Source organism: Pimephales promelas, chromosome 7 (genome assembly GCF_988280905.1).
Source record: "Pimephales promelas chromosome 7, fPimPro1.hap1.1, whole genome shotgun sequence".
NCBI lineage: Eukaryota > Metazoa > Chordata > Actinopteri > Cypriniformes > Leuciscidae > Pimephales > Pimephales promelas.
This window is the reverse complement of record NC_142775.1, coordinates 14,857,518-14,877,406: the sequence shown is the minus strand read 5'-3', so window position 1 is coordinate 14,877,406 and position 19,889 is coordinate 14,857,518. Positions and strand designations below refer to the sequence as shown.

The 19,889-nt window shown below is 36.3% G+C and overlaps 1 protein-coding gene across 4 annotated transcripts in view; it reads right to left on the bottom strand.

The window, feature by feature from the left end:
- The window catches only part of adcy5 (adenylate cyclase 5), a 115,889-nt gene extending 98,362 nt beyond the window's left edge, over positions 1-17,527 (bottom strand). For all 4 annotated transcript variants that reach the window (XM_089133120.1, XM_089133122.1, XM_089133121.1 and 1 more), the window contains exon 1: positions 15,544-17,527. In XM_089133120.1, coding sequence (XP_088989246.1) covers positions 15,544-16,470 — 927 coding nt within the window. In that variant the 5' untranslated portion in view covers positions 16,471-17,527. The remainder of the gene's footprint in view (positions 1-15,543) is intronic.
- Between the last annotated feature and the right edge of the window lie 2,362 nt (positions 17,528-19,889).

Below are 19,889 nucleotides of genomic sequence, written 5' to 3'. Positions count from 1 at the left end.
GCTTCGTAATAAAATGTCAAACAGAGTGACTTACAACAAGGTGCTTCTGGTGAGTGATGTTTTTTGGTGTTAATGAAGTTAACAACACAGTACTACAAAATAAACATTAATCAAATATGACAAACATATGTGTAATTGGAATGATTTCCAGGGCTCCAGACTAACTTTTCCACTGGTTGAACTGGTGCTACCAACTTTCTCAGTTGGTCGCACCAGCATTTAATTTGGTCGCACCTTTTTTTTTTTTTTCTACATGCCATGGGATTAATCAATGCATGCTGATGAAAGTGGTTTTAATGGACCAATGTTAGCAAAAGCTTTCTGGCTTTCAGCATAAATACCTGTAATAAATTAATTATCATTGCCAAATTTCAGGATTTTCATGGATTTTGGACAGTAATTTTAATCTGCAATTTTAAGCATTTTACATTTGAATTATATACAATCCATCTATTTACATTTGAATCATAATCTTCTGTCTGTCTGTCTGTCTATCTATCTATTATCATCTTTCTATCAGCATCATCTTTCTATCTTTTAAAAAGCATTAAACATTCAAATTCATGCATTACATTTTAAAAGATTAGTATAATAAGCTAATACAGATTTTTCGTTATCAAAGTTTATAGTTGTAACAAAAATCAGAAATCTCACACTCCTTACCTTCTGCATTTTATAATAATTTCCTTTTCCTCAGTCGAGCGATTACTCTCGTCTAACTGCTGAAAAGACGTAGGGGCACTCTGTTTCGTGAGACATTTTCATTTTTATATGCCTTCATTCGTGAATTCGTAATTAGCGTATTTCACCATTAGTGTGCAATGCGCGTGACGTCTACGTTCATCAATTAATAAACTGCACGTGTCTTGTCGAAGAACACTGTAGCCGGAGCTACTTTTCTCCATTAAAGTCTATGGCGAGTCACCCAGGCACTGGGCAAATCCGCATCCGAGTCGACCCCGGGATAAAATAGTCTGAATACAAACACTTATTATAGGCGTACTGAGGTTTGGAAAATGGATTCATGAAGTAGCCGACTCGATCAGTTTGAACATAGGTTACGGACTGCAGCAGCTGATACAACGGCGTTCTCTTGCGCAAGCGAGCGTCCACTCACACATATGCGACCACATAAAATTTTAACTTGCACATTCTCAAAAAAATGGTCGCATATGCTACCAATTTGGTCACAGTCTGGACCCCTGATTTCACCGATTCTGAAAAAGTGGTTTTCAATCAATTGTGTTGTATGCTTTTAGGTGGCCTGGGTGTAATAATGTGTACTCTATATTCAATTTAACTTGAGAGCAGAGAGTCCCCGTGACTTTGCAGATCTTCTCTTGTCTTGGAAACACTTTCCAAATATCACAATTTATGATTACCCTAGAGGATTAGTGGCACACACAAATAATCGAAAACCACTTCACCCACCTTTCCATCCCTTTGAGGGTCACAGTACAAGACCCCTCCTCTGAAAACATAAAAAAGCAAAATAAGGAAAGCTAAAATTCATCTTCCCTGGCTGGCTCACAGACAAAAACCTATGGATCCTGACTGCCACCCATTGACAGGGTCCTCAGAGCACTATTGCCTGTGTGACGTTTTCTACCAAAGCAACACTATTGGTCTTGTACCAAAGCTGGCTGGAAAGATCAAAAGTCAGTTGTTTTGTAAAGAGAAACAATTACTTCATGAATATGTTAAGACACATTTTCTTGCTCGAAACATCCTTCACCACCGGAATCTCACATGGAACAGGAAGTTGGAACAATCAAGAAATTGTTCAGTGACAGTCCTAATCATTCTTCTATTAATTGTACCAACTATATTTGTATAACAGCTGAGTGGGAGCAGAACCAGAACCAAATGTGGGACCAAATTATCCAAACACAATCCAAACTTTGAATACAACTCTAAATGAGAATGAAATGCATACAGGTTAAGGTTTTTCTTCAACTCATTGAAGATTTGCTAACATTTTAAGTGAATTCATTTGATCTTTTACTTATGTACAGCTGTCCAGTCGCAGTGTGACCCAAGACTTTGTCCAAGTCCTGTGGTGTCAAGCCTGAACATTGTTAAATCAAGCAAAACATTTTGGGGGGCCATGTCAAATGAGATGCAACAGAAGTTGTTAAGTGATTTTCAGGGACTTTATCTTTACAAAATACTGTTCATCAGCCTAAGTATTTATGTATTTCAATCTGAATGTTAGCTAAACAATGCTTTGGATGTCAGAAAGTGCAAAGATGAGCTATTGGCAACTGTATACAACACAACGCTAGACCTGTGCTGCCTGGGACCGGAAAGAGACATTGAGGGAACGGTACACAGTTCAAAGACATTATATTTTAATACAGCAATTAATGGTGAAAGTATATTATATTGAGTTTCTATATTTTATTAAAACGCAGATTCTCAACTGTTGCCTGAAACTACGTGGTAGAGACCATAACAAAATCACAGGTGAAATAGTCAAATAGTCTAAATAATATTGTTTTTTTGCTCAATTTACTTTAGCTGCTTAAATATTTTCAATACAATGAACGCAAGTACTGGTATACTCATACACCAAAATTTGTATTGGTGAACTATACCTTTAAGCAGCCACTTAGCAGAAATACACATACTTTTACAGATGTGTTTACAGCAGTCAGAATGTTAATACTCCCAGATGTTGTACTTAAAATGATTTTTCCTTAGGTTAAATTTTGATTTCAATTTTCAATTTTGCCTTAGGTTAAATTAAAGTATGTTCAATTTTCCATACAGAATGTGAATGTTTTTTTGTTTTTTTTTGGCCAGTTCACATCAAATTGAAACATGGCCAAACAGCACTCTTGAAGAGCAACTTCTACACCTGCCTGTATGTATTATATTCAGTTCTGTTTAATATGAAACCCAGTCAAAGTTTCTAAATTTCAGTGATGACCGATATTATTCGTTTTCAAGGTGGATGAAAACATCGACGACTATCTTCCCAACATGGATTACAGGACATTGGATGGTTTGTGTAAGTCGTTCTAAATCTGTAGTGTATACCTGGGATAACTTATGTCTGGATAATTTTTAGATAATATAAACTGCAATTGTCTTTCGGTGTATATATTGTGACATAACAACAGATTATGAAGCCTGGAGAGCAAGATATTTGTTTCCTTGATCCTCTGCACGGCAAAACATTCAATAAGGAAGAATAAGTGCTCATCTACAGGTTTTTAGTGCACTATTCGGAGTTAGGAGATTTTGGTCGTTCTTAACCACATTTTGAAAGAGATTTTGGTCGTTCTTAACCACATTTTTATAAGATTGTGGTCGTTCTTAACCACATTTGAATACAATTGTGGCCATTAAACATTAAAGCTTTTCACTTGTTCAACTGACTTAGGATCGAATTATGTTTTCAATTCACTTTTTTTGTAAAGTGTCAATAAAATGATCATCTAATACTCATGCCAAGTTCTGGTTCTGCCTCACATTTCAGTTCTCTTGTATTGTTTTGTTTGATTCAGTGCAGTAACTGTTTTGTCATCACAGAAACATTCCACAAATCACGGTACCAATATTCATTTGAATAAATAACTAGTAAAAGCATTGGAACTTGTTTAACAGGGATTAACAGGGCCTTCCACGACAACATCAACGCAACAGCTGTGGTGTCTTAGTTTATAAAACTGATGTGTTGCTTACTAAGCATATATCCAGTATCTGAGCAAATCTATTTGTAATGTTTACCATATCAGTATTCACTGAGCTTTGTGACAGCAGGGGCCTTTGATTTTACAGAGGTAAGTGAAATATGCAATGGAAACCCCCATATCATTAAAAGTAAACTTACAGATTGTATATTTTTAACTCAGCCTGACATGCCTTGCATCAGGAGGTGGTGTCTGCTCCCTTGAGGTTTGTTTTTCCTCCTTTTTTTAATCCACATTTGAACTTTTTGCCACTAAAACTGTTCATTGAAGTTTCAATTAAGTTACCAAATGCTTAAATTTAGCAGTTTAAAAAGTGTTTTTATTGCTAATAAATTCATTAATCTAAACAAGTGGATTTCAATTATGGCCCTGGGGATGTCATTAAGAACAAACTGTCTTGACTCAATAAAAATTTGATTAAAAATATATATATATATATATATATATATATATATATATATATATATATATATATATATATATATTTTTTTTTTTTTTTTTTTTTTTAAAGAACAAACTGTCTTCATGAGACTTAAAATTTTAAACATTTGAAGGTCAGACACTGAAAGAAAGCAACTCTGGAAAAAGAGGAGAGTAGAGAGAGCAGGAATTGGTTCCCACTTTAAAGGGATAGTTCACTTTAAAATTAATTTTTGGTATGTTTTAGCTTGCCTCAAGGGCATACAAGATGTAAGCGTTTTTCCAATACCTGCTCTCTCTACTCTTTCCGGAGTTGCTTTCTTTCGCCGTATGACCTTAAAATGTTTAAAATTTTAAGTCTCAAGAAGACAGTTTGTTCTTAAAGACACCTACATCTTGGATGCCCTTGAGGTAAGCTAAAACATATAGCAAAAATTCTGATCTATCCCTTTAAATCTTGAACCGTAAATAACAGGGATTTGAAAATGATGTAAAAGCTTGATGAAAAAAAAATGATGTGAGAAAAAAAATGATGTAAGAACAAATCTTGTTCTTACCCTCCAATTTAGAGGAGATGAAACCCCCCTGCCTGTTTATTTTTTGACCAAGGTAAGCGCAGTATAAACTCCTGTCAAATTTATCAGTTATCCTTTTTAATAAGTCGTATGTAAAGTTACATTTTGGACTGACTGTTGGCAACTGACATCCTGTGGCGGATCCTGATGGAAATCGTCACGGACAGCGTTGATGTGGCTTTCTGGAGACGTTGTCAGTGAGCCCAAATTCAAAGAATAGGTCCACTTTGTAAGGCTGGACAGTAAGTTCTTTAAACCTAAGTTGTGAGTACTGTAAAAGGTACTTGAGAAAGTCTGTCTATCTGCCTATGATAAACTGTGTTGCCTTCAAAACTTTCAGCTTGAAAACTACTTTGATCTTCAAACTGAAAACCTTCAAACTTCAAGCTTTTAAAACTATTTCAAACTTTTAGGATAGGCTTTCTCAAGCCAAATTAAACTATGTTGTTCATAAATAAAGTAAGTCTCTTAGTACATTACAGTCAAAGCGAATAACACTCAAGCATATCTTGTCTAACATTTTCCTATAATGTTTAAAATGTATAAAAAAGAAATTCCTTGTATGACCGTATGAATGTTAATGCCTTAGTTTTTTTCTGTATTTTATCTAAATTAGGTATTGTGAACTGAAGTGCATTTTCCAGAGAATATAAGTTCCGGATGCCGTACTCCTTGACTCTTTGCTTGCACTGCAATGAATTATACAAGAACTGCCCACATGGATATGTTGGTGATGGCAGAAGAAGAGTCCTGCGTGGATTTTATTCTGAGAAAGAGGTTGAGGGCTATTGCTCGTATGATTGTTTTTTTCAATGATGGAGGGGAATTTCAGGCTGAGTACACAATATATATACTCTGAAATTCCTTATAATTTTACCTTAGATTAGGCATAGTAAAAAATATGGATATGTGCTCTACTGCTTTCATTATTACTTTAGAGTTTAATACCATATATCATTTTATTAAAGTATTGTTTCAAATTCGCATGCATTTTTAAGAACCGTGACGTAAATCGGCGTAAATCTTATTTAAAATAGCATAAAAGAACTGTAGGCTATGTGTAATTAAACACGTTTTCATTATGGTGTTACTTTTATTTTAGTTAAAAGATCGGAGTTCTTCCTGCACTGGTAGAGAGTAGAGGAATTAAGGTTTTGCCATTGACACTTTTGATACATTTATTGATACAATTTGTTTTTTATATAGCGTGACTAAATTAAAAGACAAAGTCATTAGTGAAGATTATGCAACAGTATTTAGAATATAATATGCAAACTATACAGCTCAAATGTATCATTCTCATTCAAACATTCACCCTGCCTCCATTTTCTTTGTCACACAACAAGTGTTTGAACACCACATTTGAGTAATCATTGCAAAACATCTGTTTATATATTCTGTTTATGTACTGTGTGTTATATATACAGTACCAGTCAAAAGTTTGTACGCACGAATGGGAAAGTGTGTCCAAACTTTAGACTGGTTCTGTTCAATTATACATAAATAATATTGCTACTGTTTTATAATGTACACAAACATAAAATACTGATAATATGATACTTGCCCCAACATTTATTTTAAAAAAAGAAATTAAAAGAGGCAACTCACACACCAGGTTGACACTAAAATTACAATGACAAACATATTGAATATCAGCCTACATCCAGTAGATTCAGCCTCCCATGTACAGTTATAAAATTAGCACATACATGATTTGACAACACTATGTGGATCTAACAACAAATACACATTTTGTAGGCGGCAACAACGCTTATTTCTGAGAGCAAATTAGAGAAAGATGGGTGACAAATAAAGGAGAAACAGAGGGTGGTTCTGCAATAAAAATAACATGCCAAGTTTGGTTTGAATCCGGATGCATTCCAGAGTCTCCACAGAAATAATCGGCTCCATGTGTGGTGCATCTCGCATTCATCTTGTGTGAGAGCAGTAGAGAGTGGTTGCTAAATATTGACAAAATATCAACAATGAAAATGACCAGATGTCTGCCAATATATTAATCCAAATACTGTTTATTTCATGTAACTCATCAGATTCATCAATTCAAGAACCGAAAATGTGTTGAGAGTGTTGAGATGTTGAGCGATAGTTAGAAATCAACATGGAAAATGTTTCAAGATCGCAAAGTTACGCAACTAAATGCGTCAACGGAGATGGTTCAGAAGACACAAGCCTGCATGTAACCCTATACGTTTTTGTTCATACAATATGTTTGCATTAAAAAAGATGCAAATAAAAAAGATAGCTGGCAAATTAATTTGCTAACTTCAGATTGACAGAATAATATTAATGATGATAATAATCATGTAATTAAATTTGTATGAAATAAGCAATATAAAATTGTGGGCAGGCGATGGAGGGGGTGGGTTGAATCTGCTGTCCCTGCACCCCTTCTTAACAAAGTGAAGTTTATATTATTGACTTGTTGTCATTGTTTATATTGTTGTTTATATTGCTATTGTGTATTTAATTTATAAGGCCTGAATAACAATGTAATGTGTTTTAAGTAATAATCCCAATAAATGTGTCCCAGTTTGACAGTAGCGCCTTTAAAAATGTAGTTTGGGGTCATTGTGTGTTTGAGGAAGCGTCATTCATCCTGTGTTTAATGTTTATTTCTCTTTTATTGTGCATAGTATAGTAGAGCTCTTAAGCTATATATACATATATATATATATATATATATATATATATATATATATAAAATATATTAAATGTGTGTGTGTGTATAAATGCCATCACATAGATTAATCACATCTAACAAACAAAAGTTTTTGTTGATTTAATGTATGTATTCATGCATATGTACGTATGTAATATCCCTCAGTTGACAAAAATATTTTCATTTTAATAATTTTTTACTTCCTCTGAATGGTACAAAACTTGGTAAAGGTTTTGGCACTTGCTATGTGACCACAAAAAAAAAATCAATATTTAGTTAATCGCGATTAATCGCATCCAAAATAAAAGTTTGTGTTTACATAATATATGTGGGTGCACTGTGTATAATTATTTTATATATACAAATACACACACATGCTTGTATATACTTAAGAAATATTTATGTATATACTGTATATAGATTATATGTAATTTATATTATATATAAATATTTTATATATAAATAATATTTTTCATATACTGTATGCATGTGTGTATTTATATAGATATACAAAATACACATATCTACATATACACACACACACATATATATATATATATATATATATATATATATATATATATAAAAATAACTTTGTAATGTGCCTCAAGATGTGGCTACAAATAAGACATCTTATTTACATATATATGACATATATATGACATATATATATATATATATATATATATATAAATAACTTTGTAATGTGCCTCAAGATGTGGCTACAAATAAGACACCTATTATAACTATAAGCCATATACTGCAGCCATTGTTTAAGAGAGCAGCCACCCACACACATCAGAGCTTGATTATCTTCATATATACCTTGACAAAAGGAAAGAAAAAAAAACAACACAAGGGGGGAGAGAAGAGAGAAAAGGCCCACGGCACCAGGGGCACTTGCACCTTAATTATCTCAATTTGAACCTCTGGTAAGATCGCACATTCACTGGAGGTGGTTAAGAGATGAAAAGCAGGGGTCCTCTCACAGGGAAGACCTGAGTGCTTCTGGATGTTGTTTGCAAGAACAGGCCTTGGTTGCTAAGATACAAGAAGCACAATTGAGGGTCTGCACTTATAAGAGACATGTCAGAATCGGATCTTGAGAGGTAACACAAACTCACTCCTACGGCTGCATTTTAAAAGATAAAATAAAAAACGTCAACTTTCCCAGAGCTTACACATATAGTTGTAAGCCTACTCTTGAAACTTGTAACACCTTCAAGTATTGTAACCAAACAACATCTACAATAAAGTAGATTGCCTACTTCCTCACAACACAATACAAACTGACACATAAATATAGTGGATGTTTCATTAAATAAATACATACGTCCAGGCACTCACATAATATTAAAAAGCCTATATTTAAAACACCAATGTACACTCACCAAAATGATTATTAGGAACACCTGTTCAATTTCTTATTAATGCAATTATCAACCAATCACATGGCAGTTGCTTCAAGGGGTGTGGTCCTGGTCAAGACAATCTCCTGAACTCCAAAGTCAGAATGGGAAAGAAAGGTGATTTAAGCAATTTTGAGCATGGCATGGTTGTCGGTGCCAGGCGGGCCGGTCTGAGTATTTCACAATCTGCTCAGTAACTGGGATTTTCACACACAACCCATTTCTAGGGTTTCTGGGGTACAAAGAAGGGTGTGAAAAGGGAAAAACATCCAGTATGAGGCAGTCCTGTGGGCGGAAATGCCTTGTTGATGCTAGAGGTCAGAGACTGATTCAAGCTGATAGAAGAGCAACTTTGACTGAAATAACCACTCGTTACAACCGAGGTATGCAGCAAAGCATTTGTGAAGCCACAACGCACAACCTTGAGGCGGATGGGCTACAACAGCAGAAGACCCCACCAGGTACCACTCATCTCCACTACAAATAAAATTTTAAAATTGGATCATTGAAGACTGGACATATGTTGCATGGTCTGATGCATCTCGATTTCTATTGAGACATTCAGATGGTAGAGTCAAAATTTGGCGTTTAACAGAATGAGAACATGGATCCATCATGCCTTCTTACCACTGTGCAGGCTGGTGGTGGTGGTGTAATGGTGTGGAGGATGTTTTCTTGGCACACTTTAGGCCCTTAGTGCCAATTGGGCATCGTTTAAATGCCACGACTTACCTGAGCATTGTTTCTGACCATGTCCATCCTTTTATGGCCACCATGTACCCATCCTCTGATGGCTACTTCCAGCAGGATAATGCACCAATGTCACGAAGCTGGAATCATTTCAAATTGGTTTCTTCAACATGACAATGGGTTCACTGTACTAAAATGGCCCCCACAGTCACCAGATCTCAACCCAATAGAGCATCTCTGGGATGTGGTGGAACGGGAGCCTCGTGTCCTGGATGTGCATCCCACAAATCTCCATCAACTGCAAGATGCTATCCTATCAATATAGTCCAACATTTTTAAAGAATGCTTTCAGAACCTTGTTGAATCAACGCCACGTAGAATTAAGGCAGTTCTGAAGGTGAAAGGGGGTCAAACACAGTATTAGTATGGTGTTCCTAATAATCCTTTAGGTGAGTGTACATGCTTAGGTCTACAGATTAACACTGTAGAAACGGTATGAAAATGTAAAAATAAAATGTTTATCGTTAAACCAATACCTGTTTCAGTGCATAACTCATGCAGCCATTCCTTTTTGATGTTTCTTTTTAGAAAACATTGATGCATTATTGATAATTTAACAGTGTTACTTTCCTACTCATGTTTTCATGTAGAGACTAAAGACATATTGCATGTCATATTTTTTTATGCGTCAACACTATTTAGTACACAGAAAATGTAACAGTGCAGCAAAAGTCGACAGTATATCAAAAGATCTTGTGTGAGCTCTGCATTAGTCCCTAGAGCGAGTCGCTCTGCAGAGCACGTAGTCAGCATGGCCTGCTGAAAGGTTAAAGTCAGAATGAAACGGAAGTTTTAATAATCTTTCCTTCCCCATTCATTCCATATAACATTTACATTTATTCATTTGACGCTTTTATCCAAAGCAACTTACAATTGCTATATGGGTCAGTGACGTGCCGCACTGATTTGCACTTCCAGGAGCAATAAATATTATATAATAATATAAAATAGGTTTAAAATTATATACATGTTTTAATCTCACATCATCTGTCCTCCTCACTGTTCTTAATTGTGTGAAATTTCAAAAATAGGTAATTTTTAGACTATTAATGTGGTCAAATGTCATACGGACAAACGGAATTCACTTAAAGTTATTTAAGACAATTGTATTTAAAATTATTAAAAATGTTTAAAAATGATACAATTTTTCATTTGGCATATTTTTTCAAGTCTTAAGATAAGCATATTAAAGTATCAGTAAGATAGTCCTTTCAGAAATGTCATTTGTATCTAAAACAAATTGTTCCGCAAAAACACATTTTCCCTATGTCATACGGTAAAACAAAGTTTAGAAGCCATTTTGGAACTGGATATTAATGACTTAAGTCATGTGAAATATGATGACATTACTCAGAGGACCCCTGAAGACCAGCCAAGTTGAAGGCAAGTTTAAGATTTTGCTCCTACATTTGGGGTAATTTCACCTTTTCCAAGTGAGTTACATGTGTCACAGATTTGGGTGTCATATGGTCAAACGTCAAAAAAGGGTTTAAAACATTTAAAATTTGAAAAAATATTTATTTACAGGTGAAATATAAAGTTTAAAAGTCAAGGTAAAGGGTAAAGATGGAAGGAGGTGGCCAAGCAACTGCCTGTTATAAATGACACAGCACAAAATTGTCATAAGGGCAAACAAAAAATGTCATACAGACAAACGATTTTACCGTATGACATGTTGTTATACCATATGACACAGAGCATTTAACTGTTATTTCTTAATAGTTATATAACATATATAGTTTGTATGACTACTATGAATTAATATTAACATATATAATATATTTCTGCCTATTTTAAGCATTTTTTCACATTATTACAGATGCCTTTTTCTAGTAAGGAGAGGGGTGCATGTTTCCGTGCAAAGCTAAGGGCAGATCCTGCAGCTAGAGAGGAGAACCTAGCCAAGAGGAGGGAAAGGGTATATGATGTGAGAGTATATGATGCCAGTAATGTTAGGATGTGCCAGTTTAGTCAGTATAGGCAGTATCTTATCTATAGGCCTGAGTTGAAGTCAGCATCACAATGTTTCTGGAAAGTGGCTTTATATACAGTGGGGCCAAAAAGTATTTAGTCAGCCACTGATTGTGCAAGTTCTCCAACTTAGAATGTTGAGAGAGGTCTGTAATTTTCATCATAGGAACACTTCAAATATGAGAGACAAAGTAAACACTGTAAACACCAGCTACAGTGTGTGCAAACCTGGTGAAGACTTACAGGAAACGTTTGACCTCTGTCATTGCCAACAAAGGTTATGTTACAAAGTATTGAGTTTAACTTTTGTTATTGACCAAATACTTATTTTCCACCATAATTTACAAATAAATTCTTTAAAAATCCTAATGTGATTTCCTGGATTTTATTTCTCATTTTGTCTCTCATAGTTGAAGTGTACCTATGATGAAAATAACAGACCTCTCTCATTATTCTAAGTTGGAGAACTTGCACAATCAGTGGCTTACTAAATACTTTTTGGCCCCACTGTAGATATATTATTCACGTGTGTGTGTGTGTGTATCTCACAGTTGTAAATCTAACTGATATTGTCATGTTTTACATATAGCACGTCCCATGTGTTCCTTGTACTGAAAGAGAGTTGAGTTGACTAAAAGAAATTTTCATGTGTTGGGAAATATATTCTACTGTTAAAAAAAAGGTTCACTTGAGATGCCTGTTTCTTTGAAATCATTTTGAATTGGCCTACATCAATTTATTACATTAAAAATGCAATGAAACATTGAAATTGTACTATGTCATACGGTAAAACAAAATATGTCATATGGTAAAACATTGAATTTTAAAAGAAATAAAAATAGATACTTTGTTTGTTTACAAGGTTCATGAAAATAATGGAGGAGAGCTAGTATGATATACACATATATATAACTTCAAGGCATTTTTGACTAATTTCTTGCAAAAAAATAGAACAAATGTCCATAGATGACATGCTGTGGTTGTTAAAAAACAAAATATCTAGTATTTGTGGTGTAGGTGGTTATATTTTGCAACTTGTTATATAATACTTACAGATCAACTATTACATTCATGGTTGTTTTTAACTGTGTCATGAATATTAAATTTAATTTATTCCTAAAAATCACTTCGTTTTACCGTATGACATTTTCAAGGACTGTATACAAAGAAACACATTAAAATGTCATATATTGTTATTTTTTATAAAGGGCACTAATAAAAACAAAAAATATACACATAGATGTACACAAAAAATGCTATATTTACTTTGTCCTTTAATTTTTATTTTTTTACTGTTTTGAAATTCTAAAACGTCACTGACCCATATATGTCAGAGGTCGCACGCCTCTAGAGCAACTAGGGGTTAAGCGTTTTGCTCAGGGACACATTGGTGTCTCACAGTGGATTCGAACCTGGGTCTCTCTGGGTCTTATTCACTGCGCCTTATAATTACTGCAGTATTCCATAAAAAAGAAAGAATTGTCAATTCTGATTTGATGGTGACTTTAATGCTTCCATAGGGGTTGACTCAGAAAGGCAAATTAATAGCAGTTCTTTCAAGAAGGACTCGGAGGACATCTGTTTTGAATTCCAGTGAGTCTGCATCTTATAGAGTGGGGCAATTCGATTAAAGCAGCCACAAACCATGTTACAACTAGAGATGTGCCATGCAGGACTGTCCACCTCTTCTGTTTCCCCCCTAGGGGAAGCTAGTTCCTCTAACTAAGTCCCACCTCAAGCTTTAATGAAGCACACGGGGGAAATGGAGCTGGAGATTGTGAACTGTCAATGATCTGTAAGACAATCCTGAAAAGCACCTTTGAAGTCTTCTTATCCTTGCCATTTTTCTAGTAGCCTGGTTCTGCTGTAATGAAAAGATGGTGTGGAAGGCAACTTGTGGAATTTAAAATACAACTAAAAATAATTGCAAAATGTCATAATTTTAAAGAATTTGCTCCTAGAAGTTGCAAATAATTAGATGCTGTACTCATCAGGACTTTATTTGTGCCAGCTCTAACACCTCCAAAAGTGGATTCCCAATGCTTTTAGAAAAAAAAAAAAAAAGAAAATCCTAAAAAGACTAATCAATTTTGAACCCGGAACGGCCTTTAAATCTCAAACGAGGAACAATAAAAGTGACCTGATCTCTACAGCTGTCGTTCATTCCCCAAAAACTCTGACTTCATAAAAAGCAGGACAGCACAGATCATCACAGCCAGATGAAGGCTAGTCATCTATGAGAGCACTCCTAATACATCCTTCATCCCAGGATTTCTATAAAACAACAATTATTGGAGAGTCCTGCTAGGTCCCGTGTAAACAGAGAGAGATCTGATTTGCTAAAGACAACAGCATTGTGGAAAGAGAAACAAACACAGCAGTCCGTTCCCACACACACCATTCAAAGAGTCTGTATTTTCAATGAAAACAATTATATCTGAAGACAGGGGAGTTTAAAGCACATTTACTATAAAATGTAATAAGTCAAAAGATTGCAACTAAGCATGGTTAAGTATACAGAGTTTACATTACCTACTTTGAAAAATTATATTAATAAATCATTAGAAAAATAATTAAGTAACTCAAAATTTAACGCATATGATGTTAAAAGCAGCAAAATTTTAAAGTTCATTGAACTGGAAAAAGTGAGTTCATACAATGAAGGAGAATGATTTAATCATCAGAAACTCAACATGATATGTTATCTGAACTAATTAAATTATTTTTTGACAAAAGAAAATTAAAATGTTGTGATTACTACACTGTAAAAAAATATTGTTGGTTTAACTTAAAAAAGTAAGTAACCTGGGTTGCCTTAATTTTTTAAGTTGATTGAACTGGAAAAAGTGAGTTAATACAATGGAGATTAATTTAATCATCAGAAACTCAAAATAATAAGTTATCTCAACTAAATAAATTATTATAAAGTTGATTTGACAAAAGAAAATATGTTGTGATAACAAATCTTGAAAATATTTTTTACAGTGCCTTTGTATTTGATTGCATTTTAAAAAAGACTGTTTTCCTTCTTTGCCAAATGTTACTGCACAGGTTCACTACAACATTAGTACAAAGAGACAGAGACTGCATTCATTGACACATCTCCATCACTCAACTTATCTTGACCAAGTCACCCAAAAAGAGAGAAACTGAACAGAATTTAAGAAACTGTAAGTGCTTAACTAGAGGCTTTGCAGAGAAAACAAGTGTGAGTCATCAACTTTTGTTGCTTTCAGAATTAACCACAAGAACATCGAAGTGCTTTTCATAAAGACCTAGCGTTCACTAATAAACATTATTTCAGACTCATAATAAGTATTTTTCCCCCATAAACAAACTCTTAAACTTTAACTGAAATGTTTGGCAATTCTTCTAAAGGTCTTCTGAAATTCTCAACAGATGGAGAACTAAATAGTTAAAAGCAGTTGAACAGTGCAGTAAATTAATTGCAGAAAATTAAATAAATGTTAAAAAATGTTAACTTTCTGCATGTTGCACAATACTGCGCGTGCGTAGCTGTGATCATTTAACACACAAGCAATTCCTTAAATTAACTCTATAAAAGAGCAGGGAATGGGAAATTGAAAATATGGAGTGGCGCTAGCGGAGTTATTACAGAACACTTGAAATAGGTGAGGGTGTCACTCCGCTCCCCTCAAACAGCCTTATCCAGACTGGCTGTCAGTCCCTGCTGTGATTCTTCTAGCATGATGCTTTGACTTCATTCGGAATCTTCATTGACAGAGGGACAAAAATGAACGACCTGAAAAAAATCTCATTTCTAACTTCTTGTTTACACAACTGTTGACAGAAAAGAGTAGCTACCACACGGAATTGTGTAGCTATATCTAAATAGACTAATCGAATCACTAACGGTCAAATGACAACCACTGACTGGGCATGCGTATTCAAGTAGCCTAAATGAATGAATGGATGAATGAATAAATAAATACATAAATAAATAAATAAATAAATAAATAAATAAATAAGGGATTACTTCAAACCCAAGCAATAAAGTAATGAAAGCACACTGCACTCACCTGTTTCCACAAAAAGACGTCCCTTTCGTTCAACTTCCACGAGACCAGCACATGTATGGCAGACAGTATAATTCCAGTGATGACCGCCGCTCTCATCCGCACCGGCAAAAGTGTGTAAATGACATAGATGAAAAACACGGTCCACCAGATGCCTTCAGACGCGCTCCGCGGCTCCACCAGGAGCACACCGATCACATGTACAGCCAGCACCACCAAAATGAGCACATAGCAAACTATCCACATGTGATCCTGATGGAAGCCGTTCCTGTTGCACAAGACAATCAGCGTGAGGATGAGCACGATGGTCGCGGAGAAAACCACCACGTAAGTGAGCCGACACACTCCTCCAGCGCAGTGGAACCCCAGCATCACTGCGCACACCAGCACAAGAACGGCCATGAACATCGTCAAACTGCTCTGGTTGAGTCGGAAGAAGTAGCGCTGGTAAAGCCTCTCCAACTTCTCCGACTGGAACTTCTTGGATTTGAAAATCTGCATCACGCCGTTGCAGCACGCGCTCATGGAAAAGTTAACTTCAGGCATGAGCTCCTCCTCTGGCTTGGACTTGGTTCTCCTGTCCTCCAAACCCACCTCCACGGACTTGGGTCTCACTTCTCCATCTCGGTAGCACCTCGGGGACGAGCGGTTATTGTTGCGACTCTCCTCTCCGTGTTCTTGCCAAGCAGACTTGGATCTGAAACTAACCCGGCTGACAGTGGTCGTGGCTCGGCCCGGTTGTAGCTCGAAGTCATCGTCCTCTCTCCACCGACTGTTGGACCGTATGAGCTTTTTGCAGGAGGATCTGGCCGAGTATGGACATCCGTTCGCCACGGACTCAGACTCGCCCCAAGCGGATCTGTGCTCCGTCCCTCCCCTCAACACAGGAGCGCCAGCGCCGGGTGGGCTCACGCTGTTAGATCTGGACATGATCTCGACTAGGCTACTACAAGCAATTTAAGACTTCAGCGTGCAAACCATTGGGGTTTTAGTTCAAAGAAAAGGTCGGGAGTCTTACAAGTTTGTTTCGTAAACGTTTCAGCAGTGTTTTCAAATAACGTTTCAGCAGTGTTTTCAAATAATGTTTCAGTAGCCACGAAAGTTTGTCAGTCTGCGCTCGAGAACAGATATCAAATCACCTTTGCTTGAGGAGGTGACCATGGCAACAGCGGCTTAGTAGCTGTTTGCATAATATCCAACGATGTAGAACCACTATTGTTAGCCTATACTTATCAAGTTATAATCGATTTCCACGCCACGAATGTTGGTGTTTTTGTTGTGCAAGAACAGCCGAAACCCAAACAGATAATAACAGATAACAGCTTCTTTTTTCTTTTTTTCTTCAAAATTTGACCACTAAACGTCATCGAATTATTCGTACTTTATAAACATACGTCTATGATCCCAAATAGCTAAATCGCTTTTACACTAAAGAGGGTGTGTTGAAGTCATTATTTTAGGGATAGGCTATTATTATTTAGCCGATTTAAGAAACAACGTTGCTGTCAGCTGGTGATTCAAAACAAGGAAAGAAAATCAAAGTTAGTTCCACACGTGGATCTCATTAAAAAGGAGCTAGTAAAACTGGCCCTTTAGAGTTTTTCATTGCAGCATTTCGCATTCTGCTTTAATAAAGTAACGTTAGGGCTAGGGTGAAATGAGAACAGTTATTGAAGTAAAAACTCCCTGGGAAAGAGAATCGCATTTTGCTATTTTTACATTAGTATAAATACATAGAGGTCTTTAAATAATTAAATAGGCTATACAAAGTAGCCTAGTCATTTGGGACAAAGCCCCAGTTGGCTAGAGCACATTAGAGGACGTAAACGGCTGAGGGAGTAATGGTGAGCAACATTTCAATTCATAGATTTCAAAACACAAACCACCTCTGGGTATAAATTACGAGGCTCAAGCCCCCAGCGAAAAGAAAAGAAAAAAAAAAGATTGTGAACGTAATGAAAGCACGCACGTATGTATAGGCTACAGTATAGGGCATTTCAGAATGTTTGTAAACAATAGGCACCGCGATACTTCCGGGTGGCAGAACGCGAGCGGCTTCCATTGACTAACTGAAGAGATCCAGCGAAAATATGTTGTGTTTGGGGTTGCGCCACCAGATATACAGCAAAAGGTGTAGGTTAAGGTTTTTTTTATCGATTTCCTTCAGAAAAAAGTAAATCTATCCAGCAGAACCTGTGGGTGAGGAGGTTAAAGCGAGTGGACGTCGTCAAAAGTGCATGTCATCTACTAATTATGAGCCTGAGCCCGATTTAAACCCAACCATTTTAATACGTGGGTCGTTATATAACTGACGTTCTCAACTAACTTAGTTATTTCTATTGCTTTCTATGTTACTTTCTTTTGAGCGGTGAGTAAATGCTTCTTCATCGTAAATGCTTCTGATTGGCCAATGCGTTCAATAAATCAACACAAATGTCTGTGATTGGCTACATCGCCCATCGCTGCAGTCACGTTCTAAAAAGAAACTCTGCCATGTAAGTCATTTCTATTTTGTTTTAGTTGTTCTTGTTGCTTTTCTGCAACAGATGAATACAAATGTATTCGTTTTTATTTGTTTTATTCATAGATATTTCTAGTTTGCGGGAGTCCCGCGAATCGTTTTATTCTCCTGCAATCCGCACACACAGAGTGCATTACCGCCTAGTCTAGTGCGTTGGGAGTGCACGTCTCTAGATCAAAGAATCTAAGCTTTAATGATCATGTTAACTATGTCTGAATTTCCACCACGTCTGTTCTTGAATCAACTGTTGAAATGTAGATTAGGCTTCTGCCGGCGGTGTGTCTCCCTCCATGCAATTTACTAGTGTTGCCATAGGGACGCTTCGGCTTTTGCCACCCGGAAGAACGTCTATTATTGTTGTGACGTCAAGGTGAATTGTCGTATAGGCTAGCCTATGTAGGTTTCAAAGTTTCAGCACTAAATAAAAGTTAGATTAGTTAATCAGAGAGCGTTTTTTTCACCTGTCGACAAATATACAGAAGACGCGTTCGCTAGATGAGGTAACCATAACAACAGTAAGCTGCTCGCGAGCCTTCAGTTTCGTACGATATAGGTCCATAAAACATGACAAGAACTATTATGTATCACTTTAATATATCACATGTGTGTTACAACTTAAGTGTTCAGCTTTAAAAAAAAAAAAAAAAAAGTATTTTAGATAACTGACGTTAGCTAGTGGCGCCAGATGACAGTTTGCGTTTGCACGAGTTGTAACGTTACCTCGAAAAAATGTGCCCCCAACTAAATTTACATTTAATAATTTAGCTGATTATTTCTTTCTTTCTCTCTAAACAAAAAAAGTTCGTTTCAAATAAACGACCCCACTTGAAGTAGCCTATGTTTCGCACACTTCTTAAAACTGCGTTGTTTAGTCCAAATCAATAAGAACTGACACTACACCCGTCACGCCAGATCTCCACGTTTTCATGACAGGGGCAAATAGTGTCCGAAAAAGTGTGATGTGATAAGAGACGACCGTACAGAGTAGGCTACGACTCCATGGTGCGTATGCATTGATCCATTGATCCACACAAGCTACACCTGTGAATATTTGGTCGCAGCCCACTAGATGATTACATGATCACGATTGCTGTGAAAACCTGAGCTTTCCAACGCTCCTTGCATGGTAAGTTGCGTCACCCCAAGATGACCTCACAAGTGTCCTTTAACGAAGGAGTCTTCATCCGTGCTGTGCAGATAGGTATCTCCAAAGGTCTTGATGCAGTGGCAGCAACATCACCAGCGCTGGCGTATAGATGAGGAGAGATGAATTGTCACGCGACAGGAGCGTCGAATCCGCCCTGCTCGAAAAGAGATGCGTGTTGACTGTGACGGACGAGCTGCACGTCCTTTCCCTGCAAATTCTCAAGACCGAAGCACACAAAATTGATTAAGCGTTATATCAGCCGTTTTGGTGCTTCTTGTCTTTGTATTGCCATTCAACCAAGTATGATCTTTATGCCCCGCCTTATGTACGATCCTATTGGATAGTTCGTTGCACAAGTTCCCAATCGAATATTTTATTGGTCAACCCATGTGTCAGTGCGATACAGTGATTTGGATAAGTGGGCGGGTCTAGCTACACAACCCTGTGGAAGGGAGAAAGCTGTTTGCTCAACATACAAGGTTATATATAAATATTTTCAATATTGTAAGTTGCTTTGGATATACAATATATATATATATAATGCAACAAAGATTGCTAAAGTCAACCGATTTAACTAATAGACCTACCACTCTCTGTATAAAAATAAAATAATGATGGTGAAAAGATAAACAAAATCTAAAAAAGCCTAACAAAATGGAAAATTTGAGCCTGGGAAGTTTC